The sequence below is a fragment of the Thalassophryne amazonica genome, chromosome 5 (assembly GCF_902500255.1).
Source record: "Thalassophryne amazonica chromosome 5, fThaAma1.1, whole genome shotgun sequence".
In the NCBI taxonomy this organism is placed as follows: domain Eukaryota; kingdom Metazoa; phylum Chordata; class Actinopteri; order Batrachoidiformes; family Batrachoididae; genus Thalassophryne; species Thalassophryne amazonica.
The window spans coordinates 125,827,252-125,853,117 of NC_047107.1; the positions used below are offsets into that span (position 1 = coordinate 125,827,252).

General features: G+C 41.0%; 1 protein-coding gene across 1 annotated transcript in view; it reads right to left on the reverse strand.

The window, feature by feature from the left end:
- pnpla7b (patatin-like phospholipase domain containing 7b) overlaps nucleotides 1-25,866 on the reverse strand; it is a 59,658-nt gene that overhangs the window by 21,907 nt on the left and 11,885 nt on the right. The window contains 19 exon segments of the mRNA XM_034171295.1: nucleotides 540-722; nucleotides 2,026-2,194; nucleotides 2,689-2,752; nucleotides 3,566-3,715; nucleotides 4,969-5,158; nucleotides 6,884-7,007; nucleotides 7,085-7,142; nucleotides 7,145-7,212; nucleotides 7,281-7,486; nucleotides 10,346-10,423; nucleotides 13,993-14,142; nucleotides 14,590-14,672; nucleotides 16,565-16,648; nucleotides 16,743-16,863; nucleotides 17,787-17,867; nucleotides 17,972-18,100; nucleotides 19,251-19,331; nucleotides 24,624-24,783; nucleotides 24,870-25,010. Of these exon segments, the coding sequence (XP_034027186.1) occupies nucleotides 540-722; nucleotides 2,026-2,194; nucleotides 2,689-2,752; nucleotides 3,566-3,715; nucleotides 4,969-5,158; nucleotides 6,884-7,007; nucleotides 7,085-7,142; nucleotides 7,145-7,212; nucleotides 7,281-7,486; nucleotides 10,346-10,423; nucleotides 13,993-14,142; nucleotides 14,590-14,672; nucleotides 16,565-16,648; nucleotides 16,743-16,863; nucleotides 17,787-17,867; nucleotides 17,972-18,100; nucleotides 19,251-19,331; nucleotides 24,624-24,783; nucleotides 24,870-25,010 (2,320 nt within the window).

Here is a 25,866-nt window from a genome sequence, read left to right on the forward strand (position 1 = left end):
TTTTAAGTGCGCTGCTATTCTCTCTTTATGTAGCCCTTCTTGGTCAGATCATGTACCTCCTTTAGCTACATGATTGACTTGCACTTTTTACCTGCAGAATGAAGATGTATGCCTTCTTTGACTGCTGCTAAAATTCATCTTCCACGAGTTTTTTTTTCTTTTGCACTCAGAGAAAACAGATCATTGTTGTCGTTCCTGCTTAATAAGTTAACTCTGTCACTATGTGACTGTGATTCATCAGAGTGAAAGAGATAATAATCCTTGAGATTTTTGACTGCACATTTTCATGCACACAGTACTGCAATGACGAAACCTATCCTATGATTCAGGAAATAGCTGCTTGAGTTTTGAACACATCAATGCTGTGCTGACATTCCTTCACTGGCTTCCTCTGAATGTTAGAGCTGATGTGAAGGTTTTGCTCTTGACATAGATTCTTAATGGTTGTGCACCTTCTTATCTCTCTGAATTTATCAAACCATCTCGTGTTCCGCAGTCCCTCCCCACGTACACTACTATGTCTGCACATGTTGCAGTACCAGTTTAGGTAAACTCCTCCTGGAGAACACCCTGCGAGGGCAGGACAGGTGATGATGTCTGCAGATCCAGCTCCGCATGTTTAGCCACTCGGCTGTCCCTCGAGGTGGTGGACCGTCTTCCCGGTGCAGCAAGACCAGCTGCTTCTGAGCCCGAACTGCACCGCCCTCCAACATTCTCTCCAGCTACAGTGAATGAAGATCAAGAAGCACAGAGAGTCCAGATCAGAATGACATGAAGAACCAGACTCTTGACAGGAAGCACAAAGTTCGACCACATTACACCCATTTTGGCGTCTCTTCACTGGCTTCCTGTCCCTGTGAGATCAGATTTTAAGGTTCTGCTAACCAACCTATAAAACTGTTCACGGTCTACCACCTCCCTAGTTAGCTGATCTAATTAATCCCTACGTACCGGCCCGGGTTGTGTGTTCTCAGAGTGCAGGACTACTTTGTGTCCCTAGGATGAATAAAAAGTCTGCGAGTCACAGAGCTTTCTCTTATTGTGCCTCTGTTCTGTGGAATGATCTCACCTGCATCAATAAAACAGATTCTATAGAGACTTTCAAGTCCAGACTTAAGATGCACTTATTTTCCCTTTCGTATGGCTAGCATACTGGCATAGTATGTTTCTATGCTTCTTATCCTCTTAAATTTATTTTATTAGTAACAGAACAGGTCTCGGCCTCAACTTTATCTAAATTCTGGGTTTGTTAGTGAAGCTTAGGGTTAGCGGCTGGCAATCACCTTAGTATTTTCTCTGCTTTCCTGTCAATTTAATGCTGATGAATTAAATCCGAGGTATGGTTTTTCCGGCCAACTGATTCTGTTTTTTTTTTTTTTCTGTTTGTCTGAGGTGTGGAGGGCATCACATGGGATTGGCGGCTATGGACCACGGGATGTTGGACTGACCGCGAGATGCCATGCGTGAAGTTGATGCAGTAGATGAGGTTTTGATTTCCTGTTTTCTGTTTCTTCCCCTTCGTAAAAATTTGTGAAAACGTAACTGTTAGAAGAAGTGGGTCACCCCTCTGAGTCTGGTCTGCTTGAGGTTTCTTCCTCAGAGGGAGTTTTTCCTTACCACTGTCACCTGTGTGCTTGCTCTGGGGGTTGGTAATGTTAGGCCTTACTTGTGTGAAGCACCTTGTGGCAGCTTTGTTGTGATTTGGTGCTATATAAAATGAAATAAATTTAAAGGGAAGGGGATGCGGTGGTTTGGGAGTGGGGGGGGCAAAACAAGAAATGAAACCAGAAATGCACTTAGTTTGCAAGTTTCTGCAAAGTCTCAAGACTGCCGCATCTTGCAGTGTTAGATACTCAGCAGTGTGCATCTTTACCACACTGGGCCTGACATGATCAAACGTCATTAAACATGAAAACTGGTCCTGTTATCTTACACTGTCCAGTTTATCTTTATCTCCTGTAGAAGAGCCATAAAATATAACAGGAATCACGTAACTACTAATAAAGTATTTCTGCAGAGGTTTACCTCACCCACAGTGGATTCCTGCTCACCCACTCCCACAATGATAATACAGTCGGCCTGACGGATGCAACGCTGGGTCCAAGGTGTGAGGGTGGAGTCAGACTGGTAGAGGACGATACGGTGGATGTCTTCCTGCTGTCCGAGCCAGCTGGACAGACGGTACTCATGGACACTTAAGAACAGAGAATTTGCAGCAACATGTCAAAACAAACAAAAAACCCCACAATTTTTAATTTTAATTAAACTAAAACTTAAATTTAACCTTCCTGCTAACATGCTTCTATTATGTAGGTTAAATTTCCAAAAGACAAATTCCAACTTGATGGATATTAATTTTAGTGCCTGCTTAATGTGCACATCATCAGTCTTCTTTATGGTTGTTCATAGGAGGTAAACACTGCACTTATTTTATTGTAAAATCTATTTTAAAAGATTTTATTACAAATTTTCAAATGAAGATAAATATTAAAATCAATGCAAATTTTGTGTGCATTTCTTTATCATGACACTTTTATCCTGACATCTAACACAGACTGAAAAAGATGACGTGCAGCAAACCTTCAACAACACTGATTCATCAGTTATCACCAATGTGGACGAGCAGAGAGTCAAATGAACTGAATTTAGATTTTATTATTTACTTATGGTTTTCAGGGAAAGTTCTACCTGTCCAGAGCAGCGGAGCCCAGCCGCTGTTTGATGGTGTCACTGGTCAGGAGTAGAGTGGGCCCTGCAGAAAAATGTACTCATGAAACTGCAAAACAACAAATGCAATCATTCCAACCTTCAATTAGATTCAGTGTAAGGAAGAACTAATAGCTTGCACCATCTGTCATGATTAGCTATCATATCACAGGGTAACTAACACAGATTCTAATGGATGTTGATCTTGTTTGATCTTTACTTTGAAGATCAAGCAGTCAACAGTTGGAATTATGCCATTTATTAGTTGTATCAGCTCACACAGTAATTTACTTCAGTTTTTACCAAAACTGGAGCAACTTTAACTTCCGATTCTTGTACAAACTGAAATTGACCTTTGTCATCATTTTTGCTGTTTTTACCCATAACTCTGTAACATTCAGTCATACATAGTCCAAACTGTCTTTTTTGAAATCCCTATGATCAAACAAATAATGTGATCCACATTTCAATATGAGTGGAGCATTTTTAAATGTTGACCCTGGTGTAATCCTTCACTGACCCTCCCTGGCTACAGTTGCCACCTGAGGATGGTCACCATTCATTTTGTAACAGCCATGGTACACTGACACTGGATTGCAAATGTTGCACTGATTAGATCAAAATTGCCTTCAAACTTATGCACTAAGCTCTTAAGCAGCATAAGAAATGGGCATGGCAGAGTAATAAGAGATGGATTGGTCTTTAGTTTCACTGATCCAGAATGGAGGGAATTGGAACGCTCCTCTGAACTATAGATCTGACTGACTTACAGGTCACCTAAGGCTCAAGTACTGAGGAAGCTCAAACTAAAAGAGACAGAGTTAACGTGTTTGTGTTTGTGGTGTGTGTCCGTGTGTACCGATGCCACTGAGTGCGTGCTGCAGCTCCAGAGTGAAGGCGTTGAGGGGAACCTCCACAGATACAGGCAGGATGGCCACAGTGGACAGGTTGGAGGCTGGATTCGCAGCATCCCACTTACTGGTGGGTGTGTGCAGGGCCAGACTACGAACTGCAGAGCACAGAGGTCAGGAAAAAGTCACACAGCAAAAACTGTGTATCTACTGTCTGCAGCACACAGTGCTGACTGTCATACGTGCTTATCAGCGGGTCTATTTTGTGATTAATACTTCAAACTAAACTGCAATGAGTTTAAGATCCAGCCTTCTGGCACAATGCCAACTGATGCTGGTGTATCTAAAGTCAGCCAGTTGTGTTCACATGTTGGGAACAAACAGGACTTTCTGTGATGTTACAGAGTGAACACCACAAAATGTTTGAATTTGTTTTAACAATAATTAGAGCCAGAAGTTCCTGTTTCAATACAACGTTTTGCAAAATGTCAAACCGCTGGTGCATCTATCAACTAAGTAATTTATTATCCATCTCGTTATCACTTCTCCCTTCAGGTCCCAACGGACAACAGTTTCTCGACTTAGAACGTGAATATAGTTACTTTAAACAAGCTGAACTTCTGTCCCATTCTGACTCCAAAAAGTATCATACCTTTTTATTTTTTTCAAAAACTATATGGATTTGAATCACATGTGATTGCATCAGCCAAGCTTGAACCTTCGTGCGCATGCATGAGGACGCACAGCAAAAAAACACCTCCGTCTTTGCGGTCTTTGCTGAGCGTCCTGAGCTGCTTCGTGCCGACGCGTGAAATCCTCCGCACGTCTTTCATTACAAAATCTCTTGTAACAGTGGAATGTGCCGTAAAAGTGCTATGTCCAGCTCTGTTGCCATTTCTGAGGTAGTCACATGATGTCCTGGATCAACACAGCATTCTGTTTAGAAATGATCTGGTCGATCCAGCCTGTCGAATGGCCACTCGGCGTGCCGCGCGCCCTCCGCTGCTGTGGGCCATCTTTAAAAAGATTTTAAAAGTCCATAATCCGTGTGACGCCGACAGAATCTTCACCGATATCCAACTGAATCTATCGAATGGTTTCCAACTGCCTGTCTCTAACAGTTTCTGAAAAAAATTTCATGGAGCAAAGCGGCAGTCTCTCAGCAAGTTCTCAGACAAAAGAAATCCGACGGGAGGGGTGGACCAGTGCTCACTCAAAGCCTGCCCACAGGCGAATGACACAACCGTCAGGCATGGAAAAACTCACGCATGTGCACGGAGGTTCAAGCTTGGCTGATGCAATCACACGTGATTCAAATCCATATAGTTTTTGAAAAAATAAAAAGGTACGATACTTTTTGGACAGACCTCGTAGCTCATTAAGACTCACTCAGAAAAGTGCACGTGATTACCTGCCAGAGGACAGTTGACCTGCTGCATATTTCCCAGGATCTTCTGGCCCAGCAGATGGATCAGCCTGGTGACAACCTGTGGGTACCGCCTCTTGATGGAGTTCAGCGTGCCTTCAGGGAGCTTGGCCAGCTCAGAATCTCTGACAGCATGGACCGAGGTGGCTCTGTTCATATGGGTCAAGGCCTCCACCTGGATGACCAATTAAAAACCTTTCTGTCATGCAATTTGAAGCTGCTACAAACAGCGTTTCTTCTCATGTCCATGTCCTTGACTCTAGAAAGTTGATATCCAATTCAAAAAAGCTAAGATAACTTGTGTTGGAAATACCCACATCAGGACACTGACTACACTGGCAGACAGTCATGTGACACTTATATTGACACATTTCTATCCTGATATGTGCATTTGTTTTTGAGTTATTGACAAATTATATTAATAATGGTTTGAACGAGTTCATCTTTTTAAAACAGTATTTCCATCATGTGGAAAAAACTCAGTTCATTATTATTTCAGTTAATTTGATGAATAAATAAAAAACAACAAATGGACTGCATTTATATAGCGCATTTCCATCTGCTTCAGACGCTCAAAGCGCTTTACACATCAATGCCTCACATTCACCCCGATGTGAGCGTGCTGCCATGTAAGGTGCCCACTACACACTGGGAGCAACTAAGGGATAAAGGATCTTGCGTAAGGGCCCTTAGTGATTTTCCGGTCAGGCTGGGATTTGAACAGAAGATCCTCTGGTCTCAAGCCAAACCACTAGACCATCACTTCCCCACTAGACCATCACAACAATATGAAAGCACTCATGAACAAATCCTCCATCATCAATATCAGAAGTAAATGTAGCTTATTTTACACTGGAACAGTGTAAAATGGTGTAGCTCCCAAACTGATGTTTCTAACTCGGCCAGAAAAAAACTGACCAAATATTTTCAATATTCCTTGTGAAAATGTTTTATTTGTAATCTCCCTAATTTGTGGACCAAAGGACAAAGTAGCATCAAAGATTTACGCTGAAGATATTTTGTGGTATCACTGTAATGAATAAGAGAAAAACAAAATGATCTGCACAGCCACAGCGCTTTCTGAAGTAAGTAAGACCCATCGGCTGCTCCCTTGTTTGGACTCGGGGTTGCCACAGGCTGTGCGGATCATTTGGTTTTTCTCTTTGATATTTTTTTGGTCCTGCACACCTTTTTATGTGCTTTGGATGTGTGTGCCTTCATTGCATCACTGTAATGAATGACAATTGCATCCAACATTAATGCCAGCTGATTACACTGGTGTCTAAATCTCTGTGGACCAATGACCATCATCTCAGTCTTCTCTGAGTAAGAAATTACTCAACATCCAGTCCTTCAGTGATTTGCATTAACTGGCATGTAAAGCTGAGTGTCATCTGCATAACAGTAGGACAGTAGAACAGAACATTCATCTGCTCACACACACACTCACACTCCAGTGTCAGATTGTTACCATGCAAGGTGCTCAACTACAAACTGGGAGCAAATTGGGAATTAAGGCCCCTCCCCTTAATGATTTTCCAGTCTGAAGGGGATTTGAACCAAGTACCCTCTGATCTTTAGCTCATCATTTTAACCTCTAGGCCATCACCTCCCACAGTATCAACAGTAGCATCTGTCCAAGAGGTGCTATATACAGTAAAGTGAAAATAATAGGGGACCTAAAACAGAACTCTGAGATACCCTGTATTTAATTTCAGACATTTTGGAACTAATGCTATTATACAAAACACACTGTGATGAGTTGAATAAATATGATCCCAACCAAAAAACAACCTCATCAGAAATGACAAAACAGTTTTGGAACTATCTAACAATATGCAGTGATTTTCAAACTCATTTCTCTGCTTTATTAGACACTTGCCACATTATGAACACTCACCACACCGATTAGATCCCCACGACCATACTCTCCAGCCAGCTCCTTCTTCCCATCATCCTTTGCAATGACAGAGCGCAGTCGACCACTGAGTACAATAAAGGTGCTGTCGGATTTGTCTCCCTGTCTGAAAATGATCAGCCAGTCACAAGCAATAGTTTAAAAAGAAAAAGAATACCATCATCGGTGTGACAGAGTTGGTACCTGTAGACCGCGCGGCCGGCCTCCACAGCCATCCAGTCCAGAGCAAAGTCAATCTGACGAAGGGTGACAACCTCCGAACAACAGTGTGAGCTACGTTCAACACCACCCTGGGCTCCTCACGCATAATCCTGAAAAACACGTGTGTGTGTTTGCGTTTTGGTAATGTGAAAAAAAAAAATGATGTGTTACCACCTACTCATAGAAGTGGGCCTTGGATATGGAGAGAAAGGTGCAGTCTCTGTGAGCTCGCACGCTGAAGATGAGGGGCTCCCCCGTGAGAACAGCCAGGTGACCCACCATCTCCCCCGGGTGGGTGATGAAGAGCAATGTCTCCTCCTCACTGTCAATCATACGCTGGTAAACGTGGAGCAAGCCGGAGATGACAAACGCTACGCTCACATCCTGGAAAAGCACACAGAGAAGAAAAAAGAAGGAGGGAGCAGGGTTCAATCCCGATTCTTGTTGGTGAGAATATTGGAAACAAAAAGGTGAAAGAGAAAAGACGCCATCAGAAAAAAAAAAAAATCAAGCAGAGGATGGTTATGGTTATAAAGGAATCCTTCTGATGAGTAGATTTTTTTTGTTTAAGTAAAACAAAACAAGAAAGCACATTCATGCACTGAACATCCCATGTTGGTAATTTGAGCAACGTCATTCAACTGTTGGCTTGATTGGTTTGGTAGAAAAATTACAACCTCAAGTAAGAAAAAGTCGAGACAATATGGGGAAAAAACTGTGATCCTTACATTTACTTTGACTTCTATGCCATTACCCCAATCAGTCTATTTACCCCCACGAATAAACCAGATCCCGAGATACTTAAACACCTCCACATAGGGCAGCAACTCCCCCCTAACCCAGAGAGGACAATCCACCCTTTTCCAAGAAAGAAAACGGTGAATGTTTTCCAGATACTGTACTGGACCATCGTGGTGAAGAAAGAACCGAGCCAGAAGGCGAGACTCTCGATTTACCAGCTCATTTACGCTCCTTTCCTTGTCCAAGTGCTCGTTCCTGTCAGGTATCTGGGCTTACACTAAGGGACAAGATAAGATCAAATATCCAGGAGGAATTTGAAGTAGAGCTGCTGCTCTTTTGCAGTGAAAGCTGTCAGTTTAGTTCATCGGTGTCCAATCTATTCCAGAAATGGCCAAGAGGGTGCAGGTTTTCTTTGCAGCCACTGACTCCAGCAGGTGATTTTACTGATGAACTCATCCCACCTGCTCAAAGGGATGCTCATCAGTGAAATGACCTGCTGAAGTCAGTGGCTGCAAAGAAAACCTGCACCCTCTCGGCCCTTTCTGGAATAGTTTGGACACCGCTGATTTAGGTGATTTGGCCATCTGGTGAGGATGCCCCTTGGTCATCTCCCCAGTGAGGTCTTCTAGGCAGATCCATTATATTTCCCAGCTGGCTTGGGAACACCTCACGATTCCTCAGGAAGAGTTAGAGGACTTGGCTGAGGACAGGAAAATGCGGGATGAGCCATCGCAACCTGGACCCAAATAAGCAGCAGAAAATGAATGAATGAATGAATATATTTCACTCTAGACTGTATGAAGCCAAGATAGTTCAGGTTTTCAGTAGTCAATTTAATAGATCATTGTTACATTGTTTGGCACATGTTCACTGAGAACTCCTGTAAGTAAGTCGCTCCTCTAGAGTGCTGTGGGGTGCAGCGACTTTTAATGTGGACATGCAGGCTCCGGGTAAATACACAGATATGACTGAATCCATGGGTAACACTGCAACAAGTGTCCGTAACTTACCCCAAGAAAGGTGGACAAAGTCCCTTAAACATGTGAACAATAAGACAATATGTAATAGAGAACATTTTGGCTGTTAGCTGTAATCCTGTACACACTGTGTGCACAGCTTGTGTGAAACTATATTTAATGTCTTGATTGAAATGTGCTTCACACAAATAACAGCTGTGTTTGGGAGGAAAGCTGGGAAATCAGTGGACTTTTCAGTGTGTTCTCAGGCACACTGAAGTAAGTAAGACCCTTCAGCTGCTCCCTTGTTTGCACTCGGGGTCGTCACAGCAAATCCGAGGTGGACCTACATGTTGAATTAGCACAAGTTTTACACCGGATGCTCTTCCTGATGCAACTCCACATTACATGGAGAAATGTAGCAGGGATGAGGTTTCGAACCTGGAACCTTCTGCACTGAAACCAAGTGCACTAACCACCTGGCCACCACCCCTTCTCAGGCAGATTAAAGAACACTATAAAAACACGACGTTCCATTCATTCATTCATCATGCTCCAGTCCTCATGGGAAAAAAGACACCAACTCAGTATTTTTTTGGGAATTTAGAAACAGCAAAAGGCGAATTGTATGCAGGTGAACTTGACCGGACTTCGTCCCTGCGCTTGGAGGTCTCAGGGTCACTCAGCTTGTCCTCGTCTGTCCCCAGCGGCTCTCAGACAACTTCTGAATTTATCATAATCCAAAGTGTCCGTATCAGAGGGCTGTCGGTCTTGGATCTGGAGGTTATTAAAGTTCGGATCAAGCCTCATTTTCCTGTTCAAAGCTGACCCGAACCTGACAGGCATTTTAATTTTTCGGTCAAAACCTGTTATTTCCACCCAAAACAAATCCCCGCAAACAGGAGGAAAGCTGTTAGATCTTATTTTCTTTCTTTTTAATTAATAATAACGGATGCTTGCCTCATGTGACGCAGACTCACGCACACAGAGTAAATCAATCTGACCTGTTATTGCCTCCTTTCATTCGGATCCATCATCACAGACACACTGGTGTCCAAATAAGACGTCCTTATTTTGAAAATACTTTAATTCCTTATTGTGGAAACTGTGAATAAAGGCAGCGCAAATGTTGCACCATTCCCAGTTTCTCCACGTACATCCACAGAACCCTGTAATTCTTTCAAAACTGTCATGAGTGTCTTGGTGGATTCCCTCACAAGTCTCCTTCCAGCATGGACGCTTAATTTGTGAAAACTGCCTACTTGGCACAGGTTTACCAGATCTGACAGCCTGATGAAGACTTGTTTGAGGCAAAACCTTAGTGGTTTTTATACAAAAAATGCTTGTTTTTTAATCCAAGCTCTGGATTTTCTGCAACAACTTTGGTTTCCTCTAATAGGGTATTTGGAAATAAAAAAAGTGTGGAATTTGGTTTCAGACATTTTTGAGACTTTCTGCAGACACACTGACACACAGTTATGTACGGCTTAGCTGTGCACACACATCCTATCCACCCCACTGTGAAGAGCTGGACTAACAAACTGACCTGGTCCCCCTGATTGGCCACAATGGAGCCGGCTTTCACCTGCCGAATCGTCACCCTGCCCTCCAACAGACTCAGGTCCTGACAAGAAATGGCAAAACTCCTTATCAAAGTACACATAAAGTCTGTAATAAACATTCATTATGATAAAACTGAAATAAAGTTCTGTCCTGTTATCTTTATTTATTTTTATCTAATCTTATTTTCATTACACTGTACTGTATACAAGGCAAAAGCTTCAAAAATTAAAGGGGAGGGGGATTATGTAAAATAAGGATGCCTTCAAAACAAATATTTAGATCATTTTCTATATATATAACTTTTTTAAATGCAATAACGAATGACAAATTTAAAGGTGAGTCAGGATTTTTTTTACATAATACAAACTCCTAAATGCAGGTGTATCTCAGAAAATTTGAATATTCAATATTTTTCTGTCAGGTATTTCAGAAAGTGAAAACTGTATATGTTCTGGACTCTACATGTAACCTAAAATGTTTCAAACATTTTTTTAATTGTAATATTAACTACAGCTCAAAAAAAAAGAAAATGTGTATCTCAATATATTAGAATATTTCATAAGATCAATCCAAAAAAGGATTTACAATAGAGAAATGCCAAACATCTAAAACGTACGTTCATTTATTCACTCAATACTTGGTTGGGGATCCTTTTTTGTAAGAATTACTGGCTCAGTGTGGCGTGGAGGCAATCAGCCTGTGGTGCTGCTGAGGAAACCCAGGTTGCTTTGATTGTGGCCTTCGGCGCGTCCGTATTGTTGGGTCTGGTGTTTCTCATCTTCCTCCTGACAACACATTCATAGAGAACCTACGGGGTTCTGGTCAAGTGAGTTGCCTGGCCAATCAAATACAATCATACCACAATTAGCAAAGCAGTTAGTCAAAGTTTTGGCACTGTGGAGAGATGCCAAATGAGCATCTCCATAACGCATGTGAGCAGATGGAAGCATGAAGTGCTCTAAAATCTACTGGTAGACGGCTGTGATAACTTTGGACTTGATAAAACACAGTGGACCAACACCAACAGATGACTTGGCTCCACTGACTGTGGAAACATCATCCTAGTAACTTGGATTAACTTGGATTCTGTGCTCTTCTCCAAACTCGGGGGCCTTGACTTCTAAATGAATCATAAAATTTACTTTCAATCTGAAAAGAGAGGACTTTGGTCCATTTCTTTTTCACCTTAGTCCAGGTATGATGCTTGTGACATTGTCTCTGGTTCGGGAGTGGACCTGACACTAGGAATGAGACACTCGTAACCCATTTCCTGGACACGTCTCTGTATGGTGGATCTTGATGCACTGACTCCAGCCTCAGGTCACTCCTTCTGAAGCTCCCTCAACTTCTTGAGTCAGCTTTGTTTGACAATCTTCTCAAGGCCTGTTGCTTGTTCATCTTTTCCAACCACACTTTTCCCTTCCAGTCAACTTTCCATGAATATGCTATGATCCAGCACTCTGGGACCAGCCAGACTTTTCAGCAGTAAACCTTGAGTGGATTATTCTCATTGTAGAGGGTGTCAGTGAGTGTGTTATGGACAACTGTCAAATAAGCTTCCCCATGATTGTGGCTGTGCACACTGGACCAAACGGCCAAACTCACACACTCACACTCATCTTCAACCACTTAGTCCAATTAAGGGTTGTGGGAGGCTGAAGCCTATCCCAGCAGTCATAGAGCGCAAGGTGGGGTACACCCTGGACAGAACGCCAGTCTGTTGCAGGGCCACATACAGACAAACAAACACATTCACACCCACATGCACACCTACGGACAATTTAAAGTTTCCAATCCACCTAACCTGCGTGTCTTTTGAATGTGGGAGGAAGACGGAGCACCCAGAGAGAACCCACGCAAACACGGAGAGAACATGCAAACTGCACACAGAAAAGCCACAGGTGGGAATCACACCCATGACCTTCTTGTTGTGAGGCAACTGTCATGGCTTAGACCCCACAGAAGGCAGGTTTGGACCCCAAATGCAGGTAGCAAAACACAAGAGATGACGGCAAAATATAGTTATTTATTGGACTCCAGAATAATTATGAAAATAAATACAAAAACTTCAAAAACAGGGCAAACTCCAGAAGACAAAAAATGTTCACCAAATACCTTAAACCCTTATGATCAAAAAGGTAAACAGGGAGATAAGGAGCAACTCAAAACGACTGTCAAAAAGGGAGACTGTGAGGATGAAAATAAAACTCTTCTGAAAGCCAAAATCCAAATGGTTGTAAAGACTAACAAAGCAACAAACAAATAACAAAAAAATCAACTGTCACAAAGGGACATTGAGAACAGCTGAAGTTAGAAAACAGGACGTGTGGAGAAGAACCTGGTGAAACATCTAATCGACCGATAAGGAGGAAGCAAACGGGAAAGACTTAAATCCGAAACATAAACCATAACACGTGACAGGTGTGAAGAACAACCAGAACAGAGGAGGCACGTGGGAGGAGAAAGTGTAGAACAAAAATAATTTAACAACCTGAAAAGGACAGCACACAACCCGATCATAAAGCAACAGAGAACAGACAGACAAAATGCTAATAAGAAACTCAAAAACAATAATCATCTGACAAAACTCCACATTGTGAATGAGGGTGTGGAGCCCACACAAGACAGCTGTCAGACTGTAACCCTAACCCTAACCCACACAAGCAAGACATGGGTAAAATAAGAGCACTAGACAGAAAAGACAACACGTTGATTTCCCCACATACACAGATATGGTGATATGGGGACAGACACTTAAATGAATCATCAAAAACAACCCAACCAGACTAAACCCCAACAGAACCCCCTTCCAAGGGCTGGCCCAGACAGGCCAACCCCCCCCCAAAAAAACAACCAGACTAGAACAAAAGAAACCAGGGACAAGGGACAAACACGGGAGAACCAAACAAAGAACACAAAACAGTGCAAACCACTAATCCACCGTGCTGCCCACTGACAAACTCATGATATTTATATTGCTTAAATAGTGAGTTATCCAAACGTAAAATTAAATATTGTAATACTGTAAAATATTTTTCTCTTCTCTTCTTTCTTTTTTGAGCTGTTGGCCAAAACTGCCAAAATAAAATAAAAAAATCATAAATGTCTAAAACAGTTTAGTTTACAATAGCCAAAGTTTGATTCAGAGACTGAACTGAAAACTTCATCTTCACCAACAAAGCTATCACCTCCCACATATCCCAGATTTCAGAAAACTGTTAGGGCACGACTAAAGCTGCCTCAAGAAGAGACAGCTGCTGTTACTAGTACTACTACTGGTATCGTTACCAGGCACCAACCTTTTAGTACACGTGCTGATGATGGTGCAGCACAAGCGTGTCATTCCTCTTAACTACTACTACGACTACTACCACTACTAAAGTTCTCAATAACCTATGTCACTCCCCGTATGTCAAAGTATATGTGTGCCACGTTTGGCTCAATCTGGAGGTGTGGTTTGGACAGGAAAGGGACATATACACACACATACAGTTGTCTTAGTATAGAGAAATAATTAGTCAAGAATAAAATACGATTTTCACTTTCCTAAATATCTGACAAAAAATACTGAACCTTTTCTTGAGATGCACCTGTACATGCAACACATTTGAGATGGTGTAATCCTTTTACCTGTATTTGAATGACCTGCAGCAGGTCCTTTTTAGCAGCTTGGAAAAGAGCAGTGACTTTATTATAGCGTCCGTAACCTCCTCCGCTGTCACCAGAGTGCTGAAGACCGGATGAAGTTTGCTGCATCGTCACACTCTTCTTTAAAATAGACTGAAAGACAGGGCGGTGTAAATAAATTCTGTATGTCTTTAAGGAACACAAACTACAAATTGGACATGGACACAAACATGGCAGGCAAAGGTGGATTCACTGGGGTCAAAGTCAAGGTCACGTCTCTCTGTTTATTTGCCTTCTCCTACCAGGTCCTTTAGCCAGTTTGTAACAACCATCGTGTGTGAATGAAGGCCAAAAATAAAACTCCCCTTAAAGGATTCATATTGGCAAAGGTCAAGGTTACTGTGGTCAAGATCAAGAAATTAAATTTTCAACTATATTTGAACAAAATTTGGCATCCATAAGTACACTACCAGTCAAACATTTGGAGTTTGGACACACTTTCCCATTCAATTGACCGGTACTGTAGGTGGATCCCAAGGTCAGGCAAAGGTTAATAATTCAGGCTAAGGTCAAGGTCAAAGAGAACTGTCATGTGGAGACCTTAATGGGACCTGAAGGCAGCGTCTCCTCTGTGGTGCCTCGAGCTGGTTCACATGCTGTGTTGAGACTGATGGACATTTCTCCTGCGTGTCACAAAAAGCACAGAATCACCAAGATGATAAACAGAACAAATCAATCATTTTATGGAAATGTTCAATAAAACTCAGCTCAGTGTTTAGCAGGAATGGTTTTACATTTGTTGAAGTCTCAGTAAGGACTTAAAAAAATGGGGGGGGGGGGGGGGGGGCTCTAAACCTTCACATGGAACCACCAAAATATTGTTTTTACACCTTTTAAAATTTCGGTACGTCAGCAGGTAAACAGACTGTAGAATGTCAAATTTTTATCTTAATTCTGGTGGTTTTAGGAGAAGTTGTTACCCTACCCCAGTGTCCAAACCTGAGGCAGCTCATGCTCATGGGGGGCACCTAAAACATCCTTTATCTTAACAAAGAAGACCAGCTTCTACTACTGTCAAGGGAAAAACTCAATAAAATAGTCCACATGGAATCATTCATGTGGATCTGTTAGATAAACAGTCACGGAGAAAAATATATGACCACTGGGGAAAGATGCTGAAACACTTGTGATAATGTTAGTTTGACTATGTTTATATGACTTAATACAATCAGAATAAAACAAAAGATTTGGAAAACTGAATAACTCTAAACAGTAAGTAAGTTTACAAAACAGTAGTGAGACCAGCTATGTTGTATGGTTTAGAGACAGTGGCACTAACAAAAAGACAGGAGGCAGAGCTGGAGGAGGCAGAGCTGAAGATGTTGAGATTCTCTTTGGGAGTGACAAGAATGGACAAGATTAGGAATGAACATATCAGAGGGACAGCTCAGATGGGACGGTTTGGAGACAAAGTCAGAGAGGCGAGATTGAGATGGTTTGGACATGTGCAGAGGAGGGACCCAGGGTATATAGGGAGAAGGATGCTGAGGATGGAGCCACCAGGCAGGAGGAGAAGAGGGAGGCCAAAGAGGAGGTTCATGGATGTGCTGAGAGAGGACATGCAGGTGGTTGGTGTGACAGAGGAAGATACAGAGGACAGGGTGAGATGGAAACGATTGATCTGCTGTGGCGACCCCTAACGGGAACAGCCGAAAGACGAAGAAGAAGAAGTAAGTAGACAAGAAAGACACAACAAAAAGAAAAGATATTCCCAAAAATATAATTGTAGATAATATTTGTTAAAAAATAACCCGCCCCTGTATGTTTCTTTGCATAGTCAGTTGTGATTTGACCTGTTCAAATATTAGTGCAGCAGATAAGTGAATATTTACTGAAGGATCCTTCAAATGGTGATGCAAGCACCAAATTTGGCACACATACTCCTTAGACATTACTCTTTTAAAAATGCCAGGTACCCACGTGAACTTTCAATAGGTGGGTATTATACAGGGGTCAAAATTTAAAAATGCTCCAATCATATTGAAAGGTATTCCATATTATTTGTCTGATCATAAAGATTCCAAAAAGGTATAGTTTGGACTATCTGTGAATGAATGTTCCGGAGTTATGGGGTAAAAACAGTAAGAACAGTGACAAAGGTCAATTTCAATTTGTACAGGGGTCAAAAGTTAAAGTTGCTCCAATTTTGGTAAAACGTTTTTACCAAAATTGGAGCAACTTTAACTTCTGACCCCTGTGTAATTCTTCAACTGACCCCTTCTTGGCCGCCTATTGAAAGTTCACGTGGGCATCCGGCATTTTTAAAAGAGTAATGTTTAAGGAGAATGTGTGCCAAATTTGGTGCTTGCATCACCATTTGAAGCATTTTTTTCAGTTATCCGCTGCACTAATATGTAACATGGTGAATTAAACTTCTCTGTATTTGTGATAAATTCAGATTTCAGCAACATGATAAAAAACAAAAGCCTGCAGGAGAATAGTAATGAACTGGACATGTGTTTGTGGGTAGTAGTGTTTAGTTTTCTTGTTTTTTTTTATCCCACTGTGGACTGACCTGTGAGAGTCAGAGGGGTGGAGAGGGATCGAGACTTCCAGGACTTGACTTTGCCCATTTCAGAGTAGTCGATCTTTCCACTTTCTGTCACAATGTACCAAATAAAACAGGCAGTTTGTGGACAAACACATAACTGTCTTAAAAAAACAAAACAAAAGTAGATGCAGCTGTTCCAGACCTGTTCCCATTTTCTCTGAAGAGGAATCATCAGAATGGGACAGCTGCCTACGGAGGCCTCTGTGGGAATGACTCTCACCGAGAACATGAGCCACCGACACCAACGGGATGGCCTGACTTTCCTGGAACACGCACATGCAAAAAAGAGCAGGATTTCTCAAAAAAGAGCAGAAGTTCTCAATTTGCAAGAAAAAATGAGGAATTTGCAAGGAAAAATAAATAAATTGACCAAAAATATTTGATATTGTCTATGTTTTTAAACTCATAAATCTGCAAGAAAAAAGTCACAAATTTATAGAAAAAAATCACAAGTTTATGATAACAACAACAACAACAAAAACTCAGATTTTTTGTATTTAGTGTATGATGTGCAATATTAAAAAACATTGTTTCTTTTGTATATGGTGTACTCTATTCTACTGGATATATTCGCACAGAACTTGACTTCTCTATTTTGGTAATTATTTTTCTTCTACCTTATTTTTGCACACTTGCACTGTTGTTCTGTGACTGTCTCTGTGCTGCTGTAACATCGCAAATTTCTCCGTCGTGGGACTATTAAAGGATTATTTTATTTGTGATCTCAGAAAAAAAAATTTTTTTCCTCATAAATTTATGAGTTTTAACTCAAACAGTGATTTTTCTCAAAATATATACCTCCACCTCAAAATATTACATCCATTTTTTATTAATTTATTTTACCTGCAGCGGCCCCAGTAAACAGTCATATACATACATCTGATTGTAAAATAATAAATACAGTATGAAATAGTGTATTTAAACATTTCTGAGTAAATCAGGTTGTGAAGTTGAAAAAATGAAGTACAGGAAAGTATTTGTTGCAGTGCCATTGATACTCCTCTGAGAATAACTCGCAGTAAAATCACAATCTCACCCCAGAACCAACATATAAAGGACATATCTGATACTTTGACATCAACTTCCAACATTTGGTATCCAACATTTTTTTTTAATGATGAATGATGGATACTGATGACAAGATCCCACACGGTTGCAGTTTTGTGGTGAGAAAAAAGAACAGTACCGGGTTAAAGAGCTCGTTGGTCAGGCCGAGGTAGTTGTGTAAAGCCAAAAAGGTCACTCTCTGCAGACGCACCATAATTATCTAACCGGGGGGCAAAAATACACACCGCGGTTATTAATGGAAGAAAACAGAGTGTGTACAAAAATCAGTGCTTCTGTTATGTGCTCGATAACTGAAAGCTCTACCTGGATGACACGAACCAGTGTCTCGGGATATTTCTCAAAAACTGACTGAAACGCTGCAGCTGGAAGACGAAGGACGGTGGAGGGAAGTGCGGCCCGAGCAGACACAGTTTTGTAAGGTGCTGGATAACCCTGAAGTACGAATAATACAGCAGACGGCAGGTGAGGGGCGGGAAGGACAGGCTGAATTATACAGCGTTCTATAAGACACTTTTGAATAATTCAACATAGTTCACACAAGTTACATAAATAAACATAGATATAACAAAGATGGGTAGATACAAACAACATTTTAAATTAAATGTGATAAAAAATAACCTGGAGAGTTATGTACACAAAAAAGTGAATAAGGCGGTTCATGGGCTTTGTTAATTTTTTGTGTTCAGTTTCCTTGAAACATGTGCCTTTGTTAATATTAAATAATATTTCAATTCATTCATACAGCACCAAATGACAACATACTGTACGTCGCACAACACACAAGTAAGGTTTAACCTTTACCCACCCCATGAGCAAGCACACCGGCAAAGAAAAACAGCTTCAGTGATTGTAGGAAGAAACCTCAAGCAGACTGGACTCAGTGACCATCTGCATAATTTAAGTTCCTTTCATTAGATGATTTTTTTTTAAACTAATTTTAAACAATATTATGGGGGGGAAAGTCAAAATTTCAATTTTCCGAGTATCTGTTGGCAGACAACTCAAAAAAGTAGTTTACAGATGAAATGACATGGGAAGATGGTTCTTGGGTCAGGGGAGATTCATCAAATGTTAGAAAGTAGTACTGGCAATAGACACTCAAAATCTGTAGGAGGGCACGATGGTAAAGTTCAGAGATGAGAAGTAATGCGCTAAAATCTGACAAAGTGTTCGGTCATAGAGGAAACTTTACATAATGAGTCAAATAGAGCTGAGCTTGTTTAAAAGCACTGACAAAAAATATATATATAAATTAATCCCAAGGCACAATATTGCTGATTATTACATTTAAGGCAGATAAAAACAGCCTCCAGTGGCCTCTACTGAACCTGCAATTAAAAAAAAAGGCTTCACCAACAACTTGATAAGCATGCCTGTAGTTATTTGATTTTGTATCTTAAAAAATATCTATGTGGCTCAAAATATGATGTTCACTGGTCCTCATGTGTATCTATCAGAACCGGAGTTACTACAGAATTTTTTCCAAACCAACTCAGTTAGTGACTAAGGGACTAATCGTGTGCATGCCCTGCTAATCCCACTGAAGAACAAAATAAAGGAGAGAGACGGATTGTGGGCCTACAGTGATGATGTCCATGATACTGAGCAGACTGTGCACACTGTCGCCCGGCAAAACCTCCTTCACAACGGCCTCTGTGCCGTCCTGCAGCAACAACACACAACAAAACATCCAGTGAGAGTCCAAGTTCTGCTGAGGGGTTACACAGTTTACTGAAACAAATAAACAACAAACAAACAAACACAAAATTACCAATGATTCGAGCACATGAGAACATAAAACCTAAAACGTCTTGCAGACAATATTGTAAATTAAACTATGACTTGATTCAAAAACATTATAGGCATGATTTATCAAAAGTTATTATTACTGTTATTGTTTGTTTTTGGTAACAGAAAATGATCAATTAATCTTAGATCAACATTCAATAAAATAATCATTGATTTTGATTATTCTGGTAGCCCACGCACTTTCCTGGTAGTTTCATGTGGTTGATATCAATGCCAACATTTCTATAAGTCATGTATTTTTTAGATTACAGTGCACTTAAACGTCTCCACTCTTCACAAAATTTTCTATATCACCCTTATTGTGCGGAATTATGGGATAATGCATATGTAACTAACATCAAAACTTTGTATGTATTGCATAAAACAAGGAGAACTACAGTATAAATACCACATACGGTTCAACAAAACACATAAAATGAACTTAAAATATATAGTCAAATCAAATCAATTTTATTTTTATAGCACCAAATCACAACAAACAGTTGCCCCAAGGCACTTTATATTGTAAGGCAAAGCCATACAATAATTACGGAAAAACCCCAACGGTCACAATGACCCCCTGTGAGCAAGCACTTGGCAACAGTGGGAAGGAAAAACTCCCTTTTAACAGGAAGAAACCTCCAGCGGAACCAGGCTCAGGGAGGGGCAATCTTCTGCTGGGACTGGTTGGGGCTGAGGGAGAGAACCAGGAAAAAGACATGCTGTGGAGGGGAGCAGAGATCAATCACTAATGATTAAATGCAGAGTGGTGCATACAGAGCAAAAAGAGAAAGAAACACTCAGTGCATCATGGGAACCCCCCAGCAGTCTAAGTCTATAGCAGCATAACTAAGGGATGGTTCAGGGTCACCTGATCCAGCCCTAACTATAAGCCTTAGCAAAAAGGAAAGTTTTAAGCCTAATCTTAAAAGTAGAGAGGGTGTCTGTCTCCCTGATCTGAATTGGGAGCTGGTTCCACAGGAGAGGAGCCTGAAAGCTGAAGGCTCTGCCTCCCATTCTACTCTTACAAACCCTAGGAACTACAAGTAAGCCTGCAGTCTGAGAGCGAAGCGCTCTATTGGGGTGATATGGTACTATGAGGTCCCTAAGATAAGATGGGACCTGATTATTCAAAACCTTATAAGTAAGAAGAAGAATTTTAAATTCTATTCTAGAATTAACAGGAAGCCAATGAAGAGAGGCCAATATGGGTGAGATATGCTCTCTCCTTCTAGTCCCTGTCAGTACTCTAACTGCAGATTTTGAATTAACTGAAGGCTTTTCAGGGAACTTTTAGGACAACCTGATAATAATGAATTACAATAGTCCAGCCTAGAAGAAATAAATGCATGAATTAGTTTTTCAGCATCACTCTGAGACAAGACCTTTCTAATTTTAGAGATATTGTGCAAATGCAAAAAAGCAGTCCTACATATTTGCTTAATATGCGCATTGAATGACATATCCTGATCAAAAATGACTCCAAGATTTCTCACAGTATTACTAGAGGTCAGGGTAATGCCATCCAGAGTAAGGATCTGGTTAGACACCATGTTTCTAAGATTTGTGGGGCCAAGTACAATAACTTCAGTTTTATCTGAGTTTAAAAGCAGGAAATTAGAGGTCATCCATGTCTTTATGTCTGTAAGACAATCCTGCAGTTTAGCTAATTGGTGTGTGTCCTCTGGCTTCATGGATAGATAAAGCTGGGTATCATCTGCGTAACAATGAAAATTTAAGCAATGCTGTCTAATAATACTGCCTAAGGGAAGCATCTATAAAGTGAATAAAATTGGTCCTAGCACAGAACCTTGTGGAACTCCATAATTAACCTTAGTCTGTGAAGAAGAGTCCCCATTTACATGAACAAACTGTAATCTATTAGATAAATATGATTCAAACCACCGCAGCGCAGTGCCTTTAATACCTATGGCATACTCTAATCTCTGTAAGAAAGCTTTATGGTCAACAGTGTCAAAAGCAGCACTGAGGTCTAACAGAACAAGCACAGAGATGAGTCCACTGTCTGAGGCCATAAGAAGATCATTGTAACCTTCACTAATGCTGTTTCTGTACTATGATGAATTCTAAAACCTGACTGAAACTCTTCAAATAGACCATTCCTCTGCAGATGATCAGTTAGCTGTTTTACAACTACCCTTTCAAGAATTTTTGAGAGAAAAGGAAGGTTGGAGATTGGCCTATAATTAGCTAAGATAGCTGGGTCAAGTGATGGCTTTTTAAGTAATGGTTTAATTACTGCCACCTTAAAAGCCTGTGGTACATAGCCAACTAATAAAGATAGATTGATCATATTTAAGATCGAAGCATTAATTAATGGTAGGGCTTCCTTGAGCAGCCTGGTAGGAATGGGGTCTAATAGACATGTTGATGGTTTGGAGGAAGTAACTAATGAAAATAACTCAGACAGAACAATCGGAGAGAAAGAGTCTAACCAAATACCAGCATCACTGAAAGCAGCCAAAGATAACGATATGTCTTTGGGATGGTTATGAGTAATTTTTTCTCTAATAGTTAAAATTTTATTAGCAAAGAAAGTCATGAAGTCATTACTAGTTAAAGTTAAAGGAATACTCAGCTCAATAGAGCTCTGACTCTTTGTCAGCCTGGCTACAGTACTGAAAAGAAACTTGGGGTTGTTCTTATTTTCTTCAATTAGTGATGAGTAGTAAGATGTCCTAGCTTTACGGAGGGCTTTTTTATAGAGCAACAGACTCTTTTTCCAGGCTAAGTGAAGATCTTCTAAATTAGTGAGATGCCATTTCCTCTCCAACTTACGGGTTATCTGCTTTAAGCTGCGAGTTTGTGAGTTATACCACGGAGTCAGGCACTTCTGATTTAAGGCTCTCTTTTTCAGAGGAGTTACAGCATCCAAAGTTGTCCTCAATGAGGATGTAAAACTATTGACGAGATACTCTATCTCACTTACAGAGTTTAGGTAGCTACTCTGCACTGTGTTGGTATATGGCATTGGAGAACATAAAGAAGGAATCATATCCTTAAAAATAGTTACAGCGCTTTCTGAAAGACTTCTACTGTAATGAAACTTATTCCCCACTGCTGGGTAGTCCATCAGAGTAAATGTAAATGTTATTAAGAAATGATCAGACAGAAGGGGGCTTTCAGGGAATACTGTTAAGTCTTCAATTTCCATACCATAAGTCAGAACAAGATCTAAGAGATGATTAAAGTGGTGGGTGGACTAATTTACATTTTGAGCAAAGCCAATCGAGTCTAACAATAGATGAAATGCAGTGTTGAGACTGTCATTCTCAGCCTGTGTGGATGTTAAAATCGCCCACTATAATTATCTTATCTGAGCTAAGCACTAAGCCAGACAAAATGTCCGAAAATTCACAGAGAAACTCACAGTAACAACCAGGTGGACGATAGATAACAACAAAACTGGTTTTTGGGACTTCCAATTTGGATGGACAAGACTAAGAGTCAAGCTTTCAAATGAATTAAAGCTCTGTCTGGGTTTTTGGTTAATTAATAAGCTGGAGTGGAAGATTGCTGCTAATCCTCCGTCTCGGCCCGTGCTACAAGCATTCTGGCAGTTAGTGTGACTCGGGGGTGTTGACTCATTTAAACTAACATATTCATCCTGCTGTAACCAGGTTTCTGTAAGGCAGAATAAATCAATATGTTGATCAATTATTATATCATTTACTAACAGGGACTTAGAAGAGAGAGACCTAATGTTTAATAGACCACATTTAACTGTTTTAGTCTGTGGTGCAGTTGAAGGTGCTATATTATTTTTTCTTTTTGAATTTTTATGCTTAAATAGATTTTTACTGGTTATTGGTGGTCTGGGAGCAGGCACCGTCTCTATAGGGATGGGGTAATGAGGGGATAGCAGGGGGAGAGAAGCTGCAGAGAGGTGTGTAAGACTACAACTCTGCTTCCTGGTCCCAACCCTGGATAGTCACGGTTTAGAGGATTTAAGAAAATTGGCCAGATTTCTAGAAATGATACCTGCTCCATCCAAAGTGGGATGGATGCCGTCTCTCCTAACAAGACCAGGTTTTACCCAGAAGCTTTGCCAATTATCTATGAAGCCCACCTCATTTTTTGGACACCACTCAGACAGCCAGCAATTCAAGGAGAACATGTGGCTAAACATGTCACTCCCGGTCCGATTGGGGAGGGGCCCAGAGGAAACTACAGAGTCCGACATTGTTTTTGCAAAGTTACACACCGATTCAATGTTAATTTTAGTGACCTCCGACTGGCGTAACCGGGTGTCATTACTGCCGACGTGAATTACAATCTTACCAAATTTACGCTTAGCCTTAGCCAGCAGTTTCAAATTTCCTTCAATGTCGCCTGCTCTGGCCCCCGGAAGACAATTGACTATGGTTGCTGGTGTCACTAACTTCACATTTCTCTAAACAGAGTCGCCAATAACCAGAGTTTGTTCCTCGGCGGGTGTGTCGCCGAGTGGGGAAAAAACAGTTAGAGATGTGAACGGGTTGGCGGTGTACACGGTGCTTCTGTTTAGGACTACGCCTCCTCCTCACAGTCACCCAGTCGGCCTGCTTTCCCGGCTGCTCGGGATCTGCTGGAAGGGAACTAACGGCGGCTAAGCTACCTTGGTCCGCACCAACTACAGGGGCCTGGCTAGTTGTAGGATTTTCCACGGTGCAGAGCTGAGTCTCCAATTCGCTCAGCCTGGCCTCCAAAGCTACGAATAAGCGAGTTAAGTTAGTTAATAGTTAATTCAAAATATTGCTAGCTTTGTACATAACATTGTCAAATCACAGACATTTATATGTACCATAACAAAAACAAATCAGTAGTATTTTAGGAGTGCTTTAGGAGTAAAATTATGGGAGTATCCAATCATTTTGAGAATTTCTATTTGAAGTAAGCAGGAACCAATACAAAATTGAGTTTGACTCTTAATTTATCATTAAAAGTTGTTTATAAAAAAATTGATATATTCTGAATTTTTCCAAAATATTTGTTAATGAAAAAAGAGATTATTCCTGGTACTCTGCATTCAATAACGATGTATAAAATCTGTGTACTTTTTGTTTATTCGTTTAAGATTAGGGCTATCTTAAATTAGAAAACATGGACTTTAATGAACAGTGAATGAACAAACCTGCACTAAAAAAACAAATAAAACTATTCTTACGTTCTCATGGATGCACAACTCAAGACGACCATCCTGAACGACGTAAATACTGTCGTCGGTGTCGCCTGGCCGGAAAAGCCCCTCCCCCTGGTGCAGTGGGATCAGCACCATGTGACGACACAGCTCCAAGAAGACAGGCTTCTCGAAGTGACCCAGGACTCTGTGGCCAGTATCACGACAACATAAAGACATTTCCAACAAACCAAAGTGTAACATGACAATAAAGCTCAATGGCGTTTTACTTGCCTGACGTTTTTAAGCATGTACAGCACCTCAGAGGGCAGATGGGAGCTTTGCACATCAAACTCAGTCAGATCTGCCTCCAGAAGGCAGGGAGGAGGCTCCTTGGGCTGCACAGTGGGCGGCTCCCTCCGAATACGCAGGATCCTAGGACACATGACCACACTATATGTTATTTTTTGTTCCACTTCTTGCATTTGACATCGTCTCCCTCCAGACTATGGGAATCCTTACCTGTACCACAAAACCAGCATGCCTAAACTCTTACCCTGCCCCAGTGGCTCACAATCTTGGGGGGCGGCTTTTATCAACATTTAAGACAGTCAAATGACAAATTCACTAGGTAATAACAATAAGAGAGTCCTATGCAGATCCTGAGGCCAGTTGGTGCCGGTGCTTAGCCCTGGATTCTGTAGTATGAAGGAGATGAGGGTATATGATAGTACCTGGGCAGGATTCCAGTCCATCACAGGTTATTTTTCTAGCTACAATTGATACCTATTTACAGTGAAGTGCACTGAGACAAGACAGATGTAGTGTCTTGTCCAAGGATACAAACAGGAGTGGGAATGAAACACACATCTTCATATTAGTAGACCAACTCCCATTCATTGGGCGATCTGTTCCACAATAAATAAATATAACATATTTTCCCATCTATAAGTCAGGGTTTTGCCCTAGTTTAAGAGGTCCTGTGACTTATATTCCAAACCAATCTATATATGTAAAGGGCTAATTCTGTCTGTCTGGGATAAACTCCCAAACTATAATATGTAACCCTAAAAACTATATACATTCTGAGTCCTCATGACATGGGGAACAAACTGGTACCATATTTTTTTAAAGTTGAATGTAACCAATAATTTTTTGCTTTAATCTATTCTCTGTATCTATTTATCTTTTATGGAATTACTGGGCAACCGGGTCAAGCTGCCCTGGTTGCCCAGGTCTATAGATCTATAGATCTATATCCCCATCCTGAGGATGTCATCAAGAAAGAAAG